Source organism: Hordeum vulgare, chromosome 1H (assembly GCF_904849725.1).
Source record: "Hordeum vulgare subsp. vulgare chromosome 1H, MorexV3_pseudomolecules_assembly, whole genome shotgun sequence".
Lineage (NCBI taxonomy): Eukaryota > Viridiplantae > Streptophyta > Magnoliopsida > Poales > Poaceae > Hordeum > Hordeum vulgare.
The window spans coordinates 404,399,844-404,420,333 of NC_058518.1; the positions used below are offsets into that span (position 1 = coordinate 404,399,844).

General features: G+C 46.1%; 1 protein-coding gene across 1 annotated transcript; it reads left to right on the forward strand.

Moving 5' to 3' along the window:
* The first annotated feature begins 14,322 nt into the window (after positions 1-14,322).
* LOC123412238 (WRKY transcription factor WRKY71-like) lies at positions 14,323-18,948 on the forward strand. Its single transcript, XM_045105183.1, has 3 exons — positions 14,323-14,771; positions 16,321-16,452; positions 18,474-18,948. The coding sequence occupies exons 1-3, from the start codon at positions 14,323-14,325 to the stop codon at positions 18,946-18,948; spliced, it is 1,056 nt and encodes a 351-aa protein (XP_044961118.1).
* Positions 18,949-20,490: the final 1,542 nt, after the last annotated feature.

Genomic DNA, 20,490 nt, shown 5'->3' on the forward strand with positions numbered 1-20,490 from the left:
CAGAAAACAGGAAAAGCTAAACTAATTCTATCATTTTTCTTCTAAGGCACAGAAAATGAAAGCTCAAAACAGAGGTATCTGACTCTTTGATTCATCCGTTTCATGGTCATCGAAAGAAATCCGTCAATGGGGTTGATCAAGTCCTTATGACAAAATCTTTCTGAATCGCAAGAGAGAACGGAGAATTTTTGAATAGCCACTAAGTCACCTCAATGGGGATATGTATCTCCCCAACAAGCAAATCATACTTCATCTTGACACGAGGAATAGGGCATTCAGAGCTCCCAATGAGAATCGATGAAGTCTTTTCGATAGCATTGATGCAATGTACTTGATATCGTTTCTTCGGAAAGTGCACTGTGTGCTCATTACCGTTGACATGGAAAGTGACATTGCCTTTTTTGCAATCTATAACAGCCCCTGCAGTGTTTAAAAAGGGTCTTCCGAGGATGAAAGCCATGGCATCGTCCTCGGGAATATCCAAGATAACAAAGTCTGTTAAGATAATGGTGTTAGCAACCACAACAGGCACATCCTCGCAAATGCCGATAGGGAAAGTAGTTGATTTGTCGGCCATTTGCAGAGAAATTTCAGTGGGTGTCAACTTATCCAACTCAAGTCTACGATAAAGAGAGAGCGACATAACACTAACACCGGCTCCAAGGTCACATAAGGCAGTTCTTATGTAGTTTCCTTTAATGGAGCAAGGTATAGTGGGCACTCCGGGATCACCAGGTTTCTTAGGAGTTCCACCTTTAAAAGTGTAGTTGGCAAGCATGGTGGAGATCTCAAGATATGGTATGTTCCGTTTATTAGTCACGATATCTTTCATGTACTTGGCATACGGAGACATCTTGAGCATATCAGTTAACCGCATCTGCAGAAAGATGGGTCTTATCATCTCAACGAAGCGCTCAAAATCCTAATCATCGTTTTTCTTGGATGGCTTAGGAGGAAAGTGCATAGGTCTCTGAACCCGTGGATCTCTTTCTTTACCATGCTTCCTAGCATTGAAGTCAATCTTATCGTATTTCTTAGGTTGTGGGTTATCAGGATTAACCATAGGTTCAATCTCCACATCCTCATCATGGCTAGGTTGAGCATTATTATGAACATCACTGTCCATATTGTCACCAGGTTCATGTTCATCACCAGATTGTGTTTCTGCATCAGACGCAAAAATATCATTAGGTTCTTCCGGTGTGACAGTATTTGGTGAACTGGCATGTAGGTTTCTATCATCCTTCTTCTTCTCCTTAGGATGACTAGGTGTATCAGGATTGATTCCTTGAGAATCTTGATCAATTCTCTTAGGATGACCTTCAGGATACAAAGTTTCCTGAGTCATTTTGCCTCCTCTAGTAATGACTTTGACAGAGTTGTCATTTAATTCATTGAGCAAGTCATTCTGAGCTTTAAGTACTTGTTCTACCTGAGTAGTAATCATAGAGGCAAGTTTACTCAGAAGCTTCAGATCGTTGACATTTCTATCTACACAAGCACTTAAATGGCTAAGCATACGAGTACTTTGTTCCAAATGTCTGCTAACATAATCATTGAAACTCTGTTGTTTGGCAACAAAGTTGTCAAATTCATCAAAGCATAGGCTAGCAGGTTTATCAAAAGGAATATCACTCTCATCAAACCTACGCAGAGAATTCACTTCTACTACCTGTATCGGTTTATCGAGACCATGGATCTCTTCGATAGGTGGTAGATTTTTGACATCTTCAGATCTAATGCCTTTCTCTTGCATAGATTTCTTGGATTCTTGCATATCTTCGGGACTCAGGAATAGAATACCTCTTTTCTTCGGAGTTGGCTTAGGAGGTGGTTCGGGAATAGTCCAAGCATTATCGTTGATCAAGATGTTATTCAATAGAGTCTCAGCTTGTTCTACAGTTCGTTCCCTAAAAACAAAACCGACACAACTATCTAGGAGGTCTCTAGAGGCATCAATAAGTCCTTTATAGAGGATATCAAGTATCTCGTTCTTCTTAAGAGGGTGATCAGGCAAAGCATTCTGTAGCTGTATGAGCCTCCCCCAAGCTTATGGAAGACTCTCTTCTTGGAGTTGAGAAAAGTTGTATATTTCCTGCAAGGCAGCTTGCTTCTTATGGGCAGGGAAATATTTCTCACAGAAGTAATAGACCATCTCCTAGGGACTACTCACACATCGAGGAGCAAGAGAGGTGAACCAGGCTTTAGCATCATCCTTTAGAGAGAAAGGAAACAACTTAAGGATATAGTAGTGGCGGATCTTCTCCTCATTAGTGAAAAGGGCGGCTATATCGTGTAGTTTGGCAAGATGGGCTATGACCGTCTCAGACTCATAACCGTGAAAAGGATCAGATTCGACTAGAGAGATTGTCTCAGGATCGACAGAGAATTCATAATCCTTATCGGTGATAAAGATAGGTGAAGTGGCAAACTTTGGGTCATATTTCATCTTAGCTTCCCGAGATTTTTCCTTCCACTTGAGAAGTAATTTCTCAGCGTCATAGGCATCCTCACACGCAAGAAAATCCTCAGCTATCTCTCCCTCCATAACGTAACCCTCAGGTATATCACGCAATTCATATCTAGGAGAGCTAGATCTAACAGGAGCAAAAGCAGGTTCTATCTCAATAGTATCGGCAGTATCAGAAGCATCACGAGCATTGGCAGTAACTCTAGCAATATGAGCATCAAGGAACACTCCTAGTGGAACATCAGGCAAAGTAGCATCTCTAGCAGTGTCAAGCATAGCATCATCAGGCAAAATAGCATCTCTAGCATCATCAGGCAAAGCAGTATCAAGCATAGCATCTCTAGTAGTATCAAGCATAGCATCAGGCATAGTATCAAGCATAGTATCATCAGGCATAGTATCAAGCATAGCATCTCTAGCAGTAGTATCACAAGCATCATCAAGCACAGGCGACATATCAAGATTTCTAGAAGAAGGTGATGTCGCAAACTTACTCATAACTGAAGGTCAATCAAGTGCAGAGCTAGATGGCAATTCCTTACCTCCCCTCGTAGTTGAGGGCAAGACTTTGGCCTTTGGATCCTTCAGATTCTTCATAGTGATCAGCAGATATAAATCCCAAGTGACTCAGAGAATATAGCAATACCTCCCCGGCAACGTCGCCAGAAAAATGCTGACTGCACTCTCTGGCAATAGCTAGACGAATGCTGATGACAACAAATCTTCCCCTGCGGTGACACCAGAAGAATGCTGCTAGCACTCCCCGGCAATCGAAATGAGAAGAATGTTGTTGAAGGCCCACCAGTGCGTGGGTTCGCAGCAGTTTTCGAGGGTAGCGTATTCGACCCAAATTTGTTGATCGCCTATAGGAGGTGAGAGAATACTCTGGAGTATTAGCAGCTGAATTTGTCAGATTCTACCGCACCTGAAAGATTAGTATCTGCAAGCAAAGTAGTATGATAACAACGGTGTCAGAAACGATCTATTGACGACAGACTATTCCTAACGATTGTATCAATGGCCCCAAGTTGCCCGTTGACGGAAATTGTCCGTTCCCGTCAACGTCGAGCCATCAAGATTGTAGCAGGTAGCAGCAGTGTAACGAGCAATAGCAGTGGCAAGGAACAGTGGTAGTGACAGCAGCAGAGCAAAACAAGTAACAGCAGTAGCAACAGTAGTAGCAACAGTAGCAGCAGAGCAAGACAAGTAACAGCAGTAGCAACAGTAGTAACAACAGCAGTAGGACAAACTCGTAGGCAATGGGTCGGTGATTTGCTTGGATGATATTCATCATGCAACAACTATAACACGGAGAGATATGTGGCTAGCTCCCGTTCGTCAATGTGATGTAGGCATGCATTCCGTGTGTCGTCATACGTGCTTAGGGAAATGAACTTGCATGACATCTATTGCCCATCCCTCCCGTGGCAGCGGGGTCCAAAAGGAAACCATGGGATATTAAGGTTCTCCTTTTAATAAAGAACCGAACCAACGCATTAGCACTTGGTGAACACATGAACTCCTCAAACTATGGTCATCACCGGGAGTGGTTTCGGTTATTGTCACTCCAGGGTTGCCGGACCATAACACATAGTAGGTAACTACAACTTGCAAGATCAGATCTCAAACACACATATATTGGTGACAACATAATAATTTCAGATCTGAGATCATGGCACTCGGGCCCTAGTGACAAGCATTAAGCATGGCAAAGTAGTAGCAACATCAATCTCAAAACATAGTGGATACTAGGGATCAATCCCCATGAAAACTAACTCGATTACATGATAGATCTCATCCTACTCATCACCGCCCAGCGAGCCTACGAATAGATTACTCACGAACGACGAAGAGCTTCATGGAATTGGAGAGGGAAGAAGGTTGATGATGACGATGGCGACGATTTCCCCTCTCCGGAGCCCAAGACGGGCTCCAGATCTGCCCTCCAGATGAAGAACAGGTGGTGGCGGTGCCTCCGTATCGTAAACGCGATGAAAACTTCTCTTTTTTTTCTGGGACGAAAGGGGACTTATAGACGTGAGGTTAGGGGCGGCAGAGCCGTGTGGGCCCCACAAGCCTGCCCACCGCCACCAGGGGTGGTGGTGGCGGAGCCAGGGCTTGTGGCCCACTGGCCCACCCCCTCAGGTGGAACTTGGCGGAGATATTTTTTATATTTTCCAAAACTGCTCCCCGTAGATTTTCAGGACGTTTGGAGAACTTTCATTTCTGTACAAAAATAACACCAAGGCAATTTTGCTGAAAACGGCGTCATTCCAGGTTAGTTCCATTCAAATCATGCAAATTAGAGTCCAAAACAAGGGCACAAGAGTTTGGCAAAGTAGATACGATGGAGACGTATCAGTCCCCGAGACTAGTGTCGATCTTTACAAAGGGCAGTAGTCTGAAGAACTTGGGTGTGTACGGCGGGCCGCTAATGTCGAATGACTTTTATTTTTCCGCTCGGAAGTAGAAAAATAGTTGTGTCGAATGACTTGTATTTCTCCACTCGGAAGTAGAAAAATACTTGTGCCGAATGAAATTGACTTTTCCACTCGGATGTTTTTTTCAGAAGGCTTGCGAGATGGGGTCGCAGTACACCTAGATGGAATCTGAGAAGAAGAAACTGCAGCTGGAGTGTGATGCGATGAAAAAGGTGTTGGAGGACAAGGATCTAGTCCTTGCCAAGCCAAAGGAGAAGTCCGAAGCTAATGAACTGAAGCTTGCGGACTTTAATAAGTTGATGTCAGAAAATGGAAAGATGAAGAAAGAAAGAGACGAATAGGCGAAGAGGCTCAACTCCATGGCAAAAAGGGGAAATGCCCTAGAAATTTTTGTAAAAGATTTCCCGGCGAAGATGCTTGATTCTCTCATTGGTACGTTCTCTTTGTTGAGTGGGTCTTAGCATTTTTCGTCAACTGACATGTAGCTGATATTTCATTTTTCTTCTTCTACAGAATTCTGTCCTGATTTCAAAAAAGAGACCTTCGAGGTGGAGCCATACTTAGATCCCATCAAGTTTACTGTTCCCGATGACTTGCTCGTGAGCATGTATCGCGTCAACTGCCGCCTCGTGAAAGTCAAAGGATACTTCACTCGACTACAAGCTGCTGCAGGAAGAATCGACAAAGAACTATGGCCTGAAGACATGTTCCTCGTCGATCTGGATGCTGTGATGGAGCACCTGGGTCGGGTTCCTAAGAGAGTCCAAGCGTGGAAGTAATCAACCGCTCGGTGTGGGGCTGATGTTACCCTTTATCTCGTCAGGGTCCACTGTAAGGAGGCGACGCAGGAAAAACTGAAGATGCTCCAGGTAGAAAATACCAAGAAGCTCCAGTTCGAAGATTTTATGTAGACTTCCATCAATGTTGCGACTCGCATCGCTGATGCAATCGATCTCGATACCTTTGTCGAGCCAGCAAGTCCTGAAGGTCCTTGAAGATAAAAACTGTTGTTATTCTCAAAAACTTAAAATTTGCCTCGGTATGCCGAGTGGTCAATGTATCACTTAAACTTTGTTCGGGTGCTAATCTTGAGTACTTTATGGCTGCACGGATAACTTTGATCCGTGTTGAGCTCTTTTGAATTTATCTGCGTTTGATATTTGCCAGATTTGCTGGGTTTTTTCGAGTGAATTGATTGCTATTTATTCAGAACAAAGTTGTTTACTTAGGTGAACCATGTCCAACTAAGCCCCCGAGTGTAATGATGTTTCTTCACTCGGAGTACGTTTCATACTTAGGCGAAGACTGGTTCACAGCTAAGCGTCCGAGTGGATGGTTTTTATCCACTCAGAAAATTTTGTTAACTTAGGCGAATCTTGTTCGAAGCTAAGCTCCCGAGTGTGAGGGTCGCTCTTCACTCGGAGTACGTTTAGTACTTAGGCGAAGACTGGTTCGCAGCTAAGCTTCCGAGTGGATAGTTTTTATCCACTTGGAAAAGTTTGTTAACTTAGGCGAATCTAGTTTGCAGCTAAGCCTCCGAGTGTGAGGGTCGCTCTCCACTCGGAGTACGTTTAGTACTTAGGCGAAGACTGGTTTGCAGCTAAGCTTTCGAGTGGATAGTTTTCATCCACTCGGAAAAGATTGTTAACTTAGGCGAATCTAGTTCGCAGCTAAGTCCCCGAGTGTGAGGATCACTCTCCACTCGGAGTACGTTTACACTTAGGCGAAGACTGGTTCGCAGCTAAGCGTCCGAGTGGATAATTTTTATCCACTCGGAAGAGCTTGTTAACTTACGCGAATCTTGTTCGCAGCTAAGCCTCCGAGTGTGAGGGTCACTGTCCACTCGGAGTACGTTTAGTACTTAGGCGAAGGCTGGTTCGTAGCTAAGCTTCCGAGTGGATAGTTTTTATCCACTCGGAAAAGTTTGTTAACTTAGGCGAATCTAGTTCGCAGCTAAGCCCCCGAGTGTGAGGGTCGCTCTCCACTCGGAGTATGTTTAGTACTTAGGCGAAGACTGGTTTGCAGCTAAGCTTCATAGTGGATAGTTTTTATCCAGTTGGAAAAGTTTGTTAACTTAGGCTAATCTAGTTCGCAGCTAAGCCCCCGAGTGTGAGGGTCGCTCTCCACTCGAAGTACGTTTAGTAACTAGGCGAAGACTGGTTCGCAGCTAAGCTTCCGAGTGGATATTTTTCATCCACTCGGAAAAGTTTGTTAACTTAGGCGAATATTGTTCATAGCTAAGCCCCCGACTGTGAGGATCGCTCTCCACTCAGAGTACATTTACACTTAGGCGAAGAATGGTTCACAGCTAAGCATCCGAGTGGATAAACTTTATCCACTCGGAAGAGTTCGTTAACTTAGGCGAATCTTGTTCGCAGCTAAGCCCCCGAGCATGAGGATCACTCTCCACTCGGGGTACATTTTTTGGGCGCGTAGCCACTCGACCGGAATCGACTAAAACTGAGGAAGTTATGACATGGACAAGCAACTTTATTCACTAAACTTTGTCTATTCCATCGAATAAACCAGTAATCAAGCATAAAAAATGCTTTAGTAGATCTACATTCCATGCACGTGGTTCGTCTGTTCTCTTCTGAAGATTGTAGAGTCGGTAAGCTCCATTGTTTAACACCTTTGTAATGATGAAGGGTCCTTCCCAAGCAGGAGCTAACTTATGAGGCCGTTGCGGATCCACTCGGAGCACCAGATCTCCCTCATGGAATGCCAGACTCCTTACATGCCTTGAATGAAAATGCCGCAAGTCATGTTGATAAACTGTGGATCGAACCAACACCATCTCGCGTTCCTCCACCAGAAGATCTACTCCATCTTGACGTGCTTCTTCGGCTTCAGCCTCTGAATATAAATCCACTCGGGGGGAACTGTGAATCAAGTCACTTGGTAGAACAACTTCGGCTCCATAGACTAAGAAGAAAGGAGTTCGCCCCGTCGACCGGTTCGGTGTTGTCCTCAAACCTAGAGGACAGAGGGTAGATCAGTCACCCAAGCACCTGCGGCATACTCAAGGTCTCGCATGAGTCGAGGCTTTAATCTTTCCAGGATCAGACCATTTGCTCGCTCTGCTTGACCGTTGGTTTGTGGATGAGCAACGAATGCATAATCCACTTGGGTCCCTTGGTTGGTGCAGAAACGTTTGAATTCGTGTGAGTCGAAGTTCGACCCATTGTCTATGATGATGCTATGCGGGACTCCATACCGGAATGTAATTTCCCTCACGAACTTGATGGTTGTGTGGGCATCCAGCTTCTTGATTGGCTTGGCTTCAATCCATTTGGTGAACTTGTCGACTGCGACGAGCAAGTGTGTGAAACCACTCTGGCCTGTCCGGAAAGGTCCGGCCATGTCCAAACCCCAAACGACAAACGACCAAATGAGATGAATCTTCTTCATGGCTGATGCAGGTTTGTGAGATAAGTTGGAGTAGAACTAACAGCCTTCACAGCGGCCGACGAGGTCTTTGGCCATTTCGTTAGCATGAGGCCAGCTGAATCCAGATCGATATGCTTTGGCAACAATGGTCCGGGAGGACGCATGGTGACCACAGGTCCCCGAGTGGATTTCTTCCAGAATCAGTTGTCCTCCTCAGGGGAGATACATCGTTGAGCTACGCCGGTCACACTTTATAAAGTTGATCACCCATTACTGTGAAGGCCTTTGACCTACGGACAATCTGTCGGGTTTCATCTTCGTCTTCTAGCAACTCTCGCCTTAAAATGTATGCAATATATGGTACAATCCAGTGAGGAGTAATCACCAAAACTTCCATGATAAGGTCAATGACTGCAGGAACATCGACTTCAGTCGGATCATAAGTACTTGTTGGCTGTGGGGGTTCTTCAGTGAAGGGATCCTCTTGCACAGATGGAGTACGCAAATGTTCCAAACACACATTGTTAGGTATAGGTTTTCGAGTAGATCCAATCTTAGCCAATTCATCAGTTGCCTGGTTCTTCAATCGAGGAACATGATGGAGTTCTAAGCCTTCAAACTTCTTCTCCAGCTTCCTCACTGCATTACAATAACCTGTCATGGAAGGGTTCCAGACGTCCCACTCCTTCATCACCTGATTGACCAGTAAGTCTGAGTCGTCGTAGACCATCATGTGTCGGACGCCAAGTGAGATGGCCATACGCAACCCGTAAAGGAGATCTTAATACTTAGCCACATTGTTGGATGAATCAAAGTGGATCTGAAGGACATAATTAAGCTTGTCGCCCTTTGGAGACACCAATACCACACCAGCACCGGACCCATTTAACATCATTTTCATATGCTAGTGGGAATTTTTCATTATAGTACTTGGCTTGCATATTCTGATGATGGGCTTCCTCAAATGCCTGAGGTGCTCATGAGCAAGCAAGGTGGATGCACATCCACTTAGCTTCTGTTGAGTTTTCATACACTTATAGGTGCTATAGTGCATCTGTTGCATGGCAATCCATACTCCTCGTATTGATATCGATTAATGGGCATCTCTATAGCCCATTGATCCGCCTAGTTGATGCGAGAACTTATTTTCCACTTTTACTCTTTTGAAACCTACCACCATATTCTATTCCACCTATATGCTATATCCATGGTTCACACTCATGTATTAAGTGCGATATAAAATGTTGAAGCGTGTTAAAAAGTATGATCCAATTGCTTGGCTGAACACTCTGGTGCTTGACAATTGTATTTATGTGGTGAAGATGGAGTCATGCCATTGCTAATATGATAAAATGAATGGGGAGTAAATATTTCTAGAGATAGTATATTTTAAAAATTAATGGTTTTTTACTTATGTTGATGAATATTATTATGTTGATGTTCAGGGGCGGGATCTGGGCTCCATGCACCGAGGGGCTAAACCCGGGGCATTACTATTTTTTTAGTTATTACTAGCCATAAATTTGAATGGGACCGGGGCTTAGCCCAACACACAACTATTCCCCAGGCCAACCTCACTATCTTTGCTCTTCCACACCTAGGCCATGTTCGGAGATGCCCCGCTCCACAGCTCCGGGAGCGGAGGTGGTGGAGCTGTAGTTCAAAATACGGGAGCTGCAGTTTCCCAGCTCCACACATTCCGGGATCTGGTGGATTACCGAACATGGCCCTAGCCATGCACATGCACGCGAATAGGAAGCTAGGAACTGCACGCGAGTTCAGTGTGCAGCCGCGGCAGTCGGCTGGTGACTCCCCTGATCCCTTCCACTCCGGCACTCCCTGGTCGTCCCAGTTCCCTCCGCCGCTTGTTCCGCATGCTCGGCTGCACTGCACGCTCGATCGTTTCGTCAGCTCGGATGGCCGCCCACTCACGACACGCCCGCCCCGCCGCTCTACTGCTTCGCCTGCTCGCTGGTTCTACTCTGTACTGTACGTCAGCTCTCCTTCGGGCTCCGGCCTCCACTGCCAGCCCTAGTCTTCGCCTCATCCCCTGTGGCCTGTACACCATGCTGTCTGCCGCACTGAAGTGAAAGGACCTGCTCCCTTATTGATAATGAACATACATGATAATATGTGTATTCACATTGGGATACTGCCCTATTTTTTTTATAGATTAAGCTTTTTTTGATCTCCTGCTTGCTATAACGCTTGGATTTGCTACTGCAGTACTACTTATCATTGTGGCAACATGGAGCGAGAAATATTTGCAAATATTGATGATGATGCTATTATATATCGCTTTCAATCCTATAGACTCACAAAGGATTTTTACCTCGTAGTAGTAGTAACTTCTCAACTTTTTACAATGATAATTCTTTCACTTGATGTTTATGTTTTCTCTTATGAAATTTTGCTTTTGATTTCTCTAAGGTGTTGGCTCTTCTTTCACCATTGATTAAGTTAGGGAAGACACTTATGCAGCAAACCATTGATTTGGTACTCTATTTTATCATATATTGTCATAATTTATCTATTTTAAAAACTTATTTTATGTATTTTATTGTATGTTTAAGCATTGAGTTCAAATACTAAATAGTTGTTGCGATTGACCCATATTTGAGGTATTGTTCTGAGGTAGCTATAGCGTGCTAAACGTAGTTTTTCTCTTGGGATGAATTTTGTTTGGGGCCCGGGGCTTGCTCCAATCCTAGATCCGCCACTATTGATGTTTATTAATTCACCATTTTATAATGATCATACGTGAAAGAGATTACATGTTATGTTGCATGTCACATCAAAAATTCTGTTTTTACCACTTACTTACGCAAGGACGAGCAGGAATTAAGCTTAGGAATGCTGATACGTCTCCAATGTGTATATAATTTTTGATTGTTCCATGCTATTATATTATCAATCTTGGATTCTTTATATGCATTTATTTGCTGTTTCATATCATTTTTGAGCACTAACCTATTAACCCACTATCCAATGCAAGTTGCTGTTTTTTTGCGTGTTTTTTGCTTTTCAGGAAATGTATACCAAACGGGGTCCAAACGCAACGAAATTTTTTGTTGATTTTCTTTTGGAAAAAAATAAGACCTGGAAGGTTCGGAGGGAGACCAGAGCGCACAGAGGTGCCCCCCAGCCAACATGGCGCACCCAGGGGGTGGTCGCACCCTCATGGTTTGGGGCCATCTGTCAGCTCCTCCCGACTTAACTCCACCTCTATAAATGTTGTTTCAATGGGAAAACACCAGAGAACCACCCGAAATATTTTTTCTACCGCCGCAAGTCTCTATTCCGCCGTAATCCCATCTGGAACCGTTCGGTGACCTGTCGAAGGGGGGATCAATCACAAAGGGCCTCTACATCAACCTTGCTGCCCCCATGATGATGTGTGAGTAGTTTATCACAGACCTATGGATCCGCAGTTAGTATCTAAATAGATACCTCTCTCTCTATGTTCTTCAATGCAAAATCACCACGATTTCTGCGGTGATCTATCTTATGTAGTCACTCTTTGCAGTGTGTTTGTTGGGATCCGATGAGCTGTGGGATTATATTCAGATTGTGCATGAAAGTATATTGAATATTTGGTGGTTATATATATGCATGATTATGATGGCTTCGTATTTCTCTCTGGTCTATCAGTTTGGTTTGGCCAACTAGATTGATTTTATCTTTAACAGGGGTGGTGCGTTGTAATGGGTTCAATCTTGCGGTGCTCAATCTTAGTGATAGAAAGGAACATCACATGTATTTGTATTGCTTACATTAATGATAAAATGATGAGATTTATTCATATTAGTTGAGTATACGTTGTCTACATTATGTCATCTTTCTTAAAGCGTTACTCTACTTTCACTTAATACTCTAGATGCATGCTGGATAGCGGTTGATGAGTGGAGTAATAGTAGTAGATACAGGGAGGAGTCGGCCTACTTGCTTACGGACGTCATGCCTATGTCATCATTGCCATGAATAAATATTACACAACTATGCACTTTTCTATCAATTGCCCAACAGTAATTCGTTACCCATCGCATGCTTTCTTTGAGAGAGAAGCCTCTATCAGAAACTATGGCCCCTAGGTATTCGCAAATATATTTAAAACACCTAATATATTGTTGCCTTTTATTTGCTATTATTTTATTTATATTTATATTATCTATCTATCACTACTTATCACTTGCAAGTAACGATTTCAAGGGGATTGGCAACCGTCATGCCCGTGTTGGATGCAATTGTGTGCTCTTTTGTGTGTAGACGCTAAATACGGGCGTTTGCATAGTCCTCCTATTGGTTTTATAACCTTAGTTCTCACTAAGGAAATACTTATATCTACTTTGCTACATCTCCCCTCCTCTTCGGAGAAAATCCCAACGCAGTTTACAAGTAGTAGTACGCGCCCGACTACCCAAACTCGGAGTTGTGTTTCGCCATGGAGCACGAGCAAGAGCACCTCCACGTCGTCCAACTCGATCCCGCCATCCCACCGCCACCCGTTGACGTAAAGTCGTACGAGATGAAGGAGGAGGCAGCCTACAAGGCCGCCCTCAAGGTGGCCATGGAGCGCACCATCGAGGATAGGAGGTGCGACGAGGACGCACGCTGGGAGGGCCTCGAGGAGGCCCTGGAGCTATCCATGGCCGGTGACTGCGTCGTGCCTCCACCGCCGTCGGCGCCTTTGGCGCTCTTCGAGCCCAAGGTTGAGGCGCAGAAGCCCGTGACGAAATGCTACTAGTGGTTCGGTCAACTCCGAGAATGGGTCTCCGCGCCGCCCATGTGGCCCGGTGCGACGCCGGAGCAGGAGAGGGTCTATCTCCTGCATTTGAAGTCACGCCATCTGGCGCAGGAGCACGCCCAAGCCGAGCGGCAGATGAAGTAGGAGCGTCGCTGGGTGTGGGAGGAGGAGGAGCATCGGGAGATGGGGGCAGAGGAGCGCGCACGGAAGCCTGCGCCCCAAGCCGACCGGCGCTACCACCGGAGGACGCCGCTCAGGCGCCAGAGCTCATCGACCTCACCGGCCGGGGGATGACGATGCCTAGGGCACCAGGGGTGGCGATATTTTTCTGTTCAATTATGTTTTACTTATTTTATGTGGCCTTGCCGGCGTTTGACCAGTGTTCTAATGTTTAATTATCGTTGTTTGGTTTTTAATAATTCTATATTTTTTGAAGTCTTTGTTTAAAAATTTATGTCCAGGTCTGCGTTAGATGCATGCGTCGACACAAATAAAAAAAAGATCACTAACCTTTGCTTGACCGATCCAAATATTTAAAAACACAAAGAAATCCTACGTTCGTTTGGACGGACGCATTGGAGTTGCTCTCACATCCAACACGGGTCCAATAATTTGAGCAGGCATTGCTTGGCGATTGGAAAAAAGGGATGGCCCTGGAGAGATTCTAGGATGCACAATTACAGTGTCTCTAAAATAAATGACTGCTTAGCTTTAGTCTATCCCAAATGAAGAGTATTACATCCGCGGTCGATTCGGTCTTTTGAATTTGCGAGAGTCTTCAAACGAAAAGGTTGAACAAAGTGGACGGCACAAACACTTTAAAGAAGAAGTCCTTGGCCCAAAGGTGGAAGGAAAACATAGTCTGGAATTAAGATCCTTCCATGTAGAATGTGCTTTCCAACTTTCATGGTCTTCCCCAAGACCCAACCATATGTAAGACTAGTTAGAAAATGACTAACACTAAGCTAGCAATTAGTCTAGTCCCCAGAGCCAGAATGACCAAAGACCCGTTCTTGCTCTCGTACCCGTAGTAGCCTGCTAACCATGGACGTGCCACGTTGTTTCCTACGTAGTAGTATATGGCGGGGTGGTGACCGTACTTACACAGCTTCTACGCGTGACATAAAATCTTGCGCTCACTTTGCTTAACCTCGTACACACATCACAAGTTCATCCTTGCTCCACATCCACGTGAGGTGGCCCGCCATTAGCACGACTAATCATCTACCTTACCATCGTGAAGGCAAGACCTATCGATCCACGACGATCCAGGAGGGATGGATGACGCGCTGTCGCAGATTAGCGAGGCGTTCCGGCTCGCCGGCGAGCTCACGGGTGAGCTCCGGGCGACCCAGAAAGGCCCGGCCTACATCGCCGCACGCTGCCACGGCATCGTCCATGCCTACAACAGAGCCATCCGCATGTTGGAGCGCTACGGCATGGGCGGCGTGGCCGCAGCCGCGCCACGTCGGCTGGACGCCGGGCCGCTGGACACCCCGCGCCTGCGCAGCACGGATGAAGCCGTCGCCAGCCAGTTTCTCGGAGATACTCCGACGCATTTGCCCCACCGGCAGGAGCCATTCCACATGGCGGCCGGCGTGTTGGGCGCGCGAGTAGCGCCACCGCATACGATGTGCGCGGCTGCGGGCACGTCCGGTGGCCCGATGAGGAGGCTGCCGTCCTCGAGGTCTCCGCCGCCCGTCCAGCCACGGCAGGGCAGGAGGAGGTACGTACACGAGCCCGCGCTTAGTTCTGGCAACCGTTGCATTCTGCGGGTCAACAGTTCAAACACGCAGACCTTTTACGACGTCATGACCCAGAAATACCCGCGAATTTTCGTAGTCCCACGCAGCGAACGTTCACTGCGACAGCGGCTTCTTAACGCCCATGACTCGTTTAGCAATTCGCACCTACGCCAATGCTTTGTCGCACTGTTGTTTTTCCAATGACATAATTTTGTTTATAGTATATATGTATGTTGGTTTTTAATTTGCTCGTGAGTTTTTCATGTTGCTGCATTTCTGGTTTTCGTATGGGTGGCTCCTATCGTGAGTTTTTCGTAGTCCCACGTCATTCGCTTACTTGTCAATGACTTACATGGCTCACATCAAACCCACGACCCGGAGTGCTGAGATTTTGCTATTTCTAGTGAGCTTAGAAGGTGAAATTGTAAAATTATTGCATTGATGGTGTTGAAGGCCACGACCTCACTATTTCTTGATAGTTAGGGCATCTCCAACCGTCCGACCCAAACGGACGCGCCTTTTGTCCGTTTGGATCGGTTCCGCAGATATCTGTATCAGATTTTTAAAATAGGTCGAGGCTTGCGCTCAACACAGTTCATTTTAAAGATAGTGTAAAATAAATAAATAAATCATAGCTGTTTTTAAAAGAAAAAAGCGTTAATTAAATATTAATACTGGCTTCAACGGCCGGCCATAGTCCACAAGACCACCTTATATTAATTGAAAACATTAGATAAAACATAAAAACTAGAGACACGTTGCCCTAGCTAGACGTCCTCCTTATCGTCGTCATCAGGGCCGGTAAGGTCGACGAGCGTCGGCACCGGGTCAGCCCAGGAGAACATCGTCTTCGCCGGTGGCTGCACCCTCCTCCGCCTCGGCCTCGCGTTCCAACTCCTCGAGCCGTCGCTCCTTGTAGTACGCGGCCTCCGCCTCCTAGTCCTCGTTGCGCATGAAGAGGGGCGGCAGCGCACCAGCCACCACGTCGCAGACGCTACGCCGGCGCCGTTCCTCTTGCTCCCACGCAAATCAGACCTCCGAATCAAAAGAGTCCGCAGTGTATACAGGAACGCGTGGACCCGTGATGGGCGGTCATCATTAATAAAGACGTCGCTAGTGGTTGATCGGGCGCCACGTGTGGACTGGGCGGATACTAAAGCCACACGCGCCGCATCCGCTTTGCTTCCGTGTTGACACATTTCAATCTAAAATTGGGCCCGAAGTGAATCCGGTAGACGAGAAGCGGACATATTTTAAAAATGAGTCGATGCATTGGACCATCACCTTCTTCGATGGCCATCCAAACGAACGATGACGAAAGAAATAAATGAATCTCTCGGTTGAAGTTGCTCTTAGAAGCGAAAATACGTATCCAAGGATTTACATACGGACCGATGCATCTTTTTTTCTTAATAGAGAAAAATATAGAACTTATAGTACCGGGGACATAATTAATCTACGAAAGACCTACCCAAGAAATGGTTAATGTGTTCGTGTTTCGTAATAAGCAAATGATATGTTCTTTGTCAGGAGGGAAAGCGGGCAGAAGGAGCTGGTGTTGGTAACTGCGCAGGGAACGGGTAACACCGAGCTGCCACCGGACGACGGGTACACGTGGCGCAAGTACGGCCAAAAAGACATTCTTGGCTCGAGATACCCAAGGTAATGGAAACATCAAATTACTTATCACTTACGGTGTATGCGTGCTGGAGGATTTTTTCACGATTTTGATACATGGGATGAAAGTATTACACGGAATGAACTCTGGTTGAAACCATTTCACGATCTGACCTTTTTTGAAACGCAAGAGCCCGTAACGTTGCAGACGCACATAGAAACGTCAGTCTAATATGGCGTTGCAGACCCACTCAAACGCTAGTCTAATGTGGCGTTGCAGGCCACGCGTGAAACGCCATGGTCCATGGCGTTTCAGCAGTGCACATGTTGCTGGCAGCATGCCGTGTGCTGGCTGGATGTCGTCGCTGCGTTCCATAGTGGATCTGCAACGCCAACACGGTTGGCTTTTCACAATGGGCCTGCAACGCCACATTAGACTCGCGTTGCAAGAAAGAAAAAACGCCACAGTAGACAGGCGTGTCACTGTTTGGCAGCAACACCAGCACTGTTGGCGTTTCACAGTGGGCCTGCAACGCCACGTTAGACTGGCGTTGCAAAAAAGAAAAAAAAACGTCACGGTAGACAGGCGTGTCACCGTAGGACAGCAACGCCATGGTAGACAGGCGTTGCATAGTGGGGCAGCAACGCCACGGCTTGTGGCGTTTCTAAAAGGGCCAGATCGTGAAATGCTTTCAAGTCTGGTGCATTTTGTGCTCATGTTTAGAAAAAAGGTTAAAACAGTGAAAAAAATCCCGTGCTGGATTGGCTCATTCATATACTTATCATTTTGTCCACTCTATTTATCACTTTGTCCATTATAGCCAGCCGGTACCCCCCTGCGAGGGCAACAATATAGTAATATATTCACTGCCTTATTAGTCACTAGTTATCATCCTCACAAACCCTATTGTTACTACACTTACGGGGATATTTCATACTCCCACCGTCCAAAATTATTGTTTTAGGTTTACCTAAAAATAAATGTATCTGAATACTAAAATATAACTAGATACATTTATATCTAGACAAGTGTAAGACAAGAATTTTAGAACGGAGGGAGTACAAAATTGTCTCACCATGTGATGTGGCATCCTTTGGTTGGATATTCTCGGTCCCCATATCGATAATTAGGGGTATAGCATTTTTATCGTCGTAGGTTTAATTTACCAGTATAGCATTTCTATCGCCATTTATTGCTCCCGTTCGTGTGTGTGTGTGCTCGATGTGTAAGGCAGCACCATCCATGTATAGTAATCTTTCTCTGCATGTACAAACCATTCGTTAGACCTTCCGTAATGAGAGTATCATACTCCCTTCGTTTTAAAATAAGTGTCTTAAGCTTAGTATAATTTTGTACTAGCTCTAGTAAAAAGCTGAGACGGTTATTTTAGAACAGAGGGAGTATATGGAAGACATGCACATGTCAATAAGACAATTTATTGAAGTGGCATGTGTACATACCATGCATGTCAATAGGACAATTTGTTAAGGTAACATATCATTAAATGAAGAAAGTGAGAACTTAGAATAATACCATATGATACCGTATCATATTAAATGATGTATTACTACGTGTCATACACAACAACAAATGAGCTCATTTAAACTAATCTTTGATAGCATGCACTATGAAGGCATGATACTACTGATAATACTCCTCACTGTCAATCAGCCTTATACATGAAATATCTTCATACAGACAAACGTTGTCTCTTAAACAACCGCCTACAATATGCATGCATTGATGCATATACAAAATTACTCTAAGACATCATCCAAAGCAGTGAATGGTCTTAATCATACATAGGTATAGAATAAGATAGCAACACATAGTTTCCAGGAAAACTGGAGATTTTATGGTAGATCCATGAATGTAGTTCTTTGTAGTAATCACTTACCCAACGCTCATACAAACTATGTGCATATTTGTAAGTACCAACTACAAATAGATTTACATCATTACATATATATCATAAAACTAAAAATGCTTGTGGATGGTGTATCATGTATAGCTAGATGTTTTTTCGTTTGTGATGATAAAATTGTGCACTCAATTTAATCAACAGGAGCTATTACCGGTGCACTCACAAGAACTACTACGGTTGCGACGCCAAGAAGAAGGTGCAACGCCTGGACAAAGACCCCTTCATGTACGAGGTCACATACTATGGTGACCACAGCTGCCTCACCTCCACCACCCCGCTGCTCGTCCTACCCACAACCAGTGTTACAACCTCTGCTGCTAGCTCCCCGAACGCTATGACAGGCGCCAACCTCTCTATTAAAGACCTCCCCATGGTATCGGCTGAGCAGATGCAGTCTACTACACTGTCCACGTCAGTCGACCTACGCATCAGCTCGATGCCGCCAAGCTTCCAGGGTATTTTGGCGGGTTCCGGCACCAGAGTTGGGAGCAACACCAACGCGAGGATGAACGTGTCCACCATAACGAAGGACATGGATTACCTGACTTTGGACCTCATGGATGTCATGTTTAGCTCTGGCTACAACATGGATGGCATCTTCTCTTCTTATGATTGACATGATAGCTAGAAGGATAGTTATATGTAAACAATGATATGGATTATTAGTTCTGTAAGTAAATGATGTACGTATAACGCATGATATGTCTCAGTGTTGATCATTAGCTCAATTTATGCATAGCTATAGCGTTTAATTGGCAGTACTGGAATTGAGAAATTTGCCGTCTGCCATGCCTTTGCCGTCTGCTGACGCATGGCAAAGATCCTCTTCGCCGTCAGCTGATACAGAGCAGACGGCAAAGAGGTTGCTGATGGCAAAAGGTTTTATTTGCCGTCGGCCACCTCTTTGCCGTCTGCTGACGCATGGCAAAGGCCCCAGAGGCAGACGACAAAGAGCACGCAGACGGCAAAGGGGCGCCACCCTAACGGCCGAAGCCCGCCCCACCCCACCCACCCCTTTGCCGTCTGCCTCCCAGCTTCTGCAGACGGCAAAGGGGCGCTCCCCCTAACGGCACCCAGCCCCCACCCCCGCTCCCCTAACGGCACACTCCACCCCCGCTCCCCTCGATCTCCTGCCTCTCTCGCGCGCCCCCTACCCAATCCAGCGCCGCCGCCACCACCACCTGAGCTGCTCCGGCCCACCGCCGCCACCCACGACCGGAGCTCCCCGCTCCCCTCCTCCCCGCGTCCCTCCTCCCTGCGGCCCTCCTCCTCGCGCTCCACCCACCCAAGCGCCGCCACCACAACCACTTGAACCTCTCCGGCCCACCACCGCCGCCCACGGCCGGAGCTCGCCCTCCCCTCCTCCCCGGGCCCCTCCTCCCCACGCCCCTCCTCCCCGCCGCCTAGGGCCGGAGCTCGCCCTCCCCTCCTCCCACTGCCCTCCTCCCACTGCAGGTAAGTTTTTCTTTTCTTTTTGTCTTTATTTCCTGTTTTTTCTTTTAAATTAGGTAGTTAATTTAGATAGTTAGTTTATTTTCTATTTTTTCTGTTAAATTGGATAGTTAGTTTTTTCCGTTTTTATGTGAAATTAGATAGTTAGTTTATTAGGTAGAAAAAGTAGATATAGAAGAAAAAAATAGATAGAAAAAAAACTTAGAAGAAAATAAGAGAATAATAAACTAGAAGAAAAAGGAAGAAGAAGAAGAAGAAGAAGAAAGAGGAAAGGAGGAGAAAGATAAAAGAAAGAAGAAGAGGAGGAGGAGGAGGAGAAAGAAGAAGAAGAAGAAGAATATGATGATCAAGAGGAAGAAGAAGAAGAGGAGAGAGGAGAAGAAGAAAGAGAAGGACCCCGACCCCCGACCCCCGGCCCACGACCCCCGACGCCCGACGCCTCCAACCCCCGACCCTCGATCCCCGACCTCCGACGCCACTGAGACCCGACTCCCGACCCCCGACGCGCGACACCACTGACCCCCGACCCCCGACTCCCGACCCCCCACTCCACTAACCCCCGACCCCCGATGCCCGACGCCATTGACCCTCGACTCCAGAAGCCACCGACCCTCGACCCTCGACCCCCGACGCCCGACGCCACTGACCCTCGACTCCCGACGCCACTGACCCTCGACCCTCGACCCCCGACGCCCCTGACCCTCGA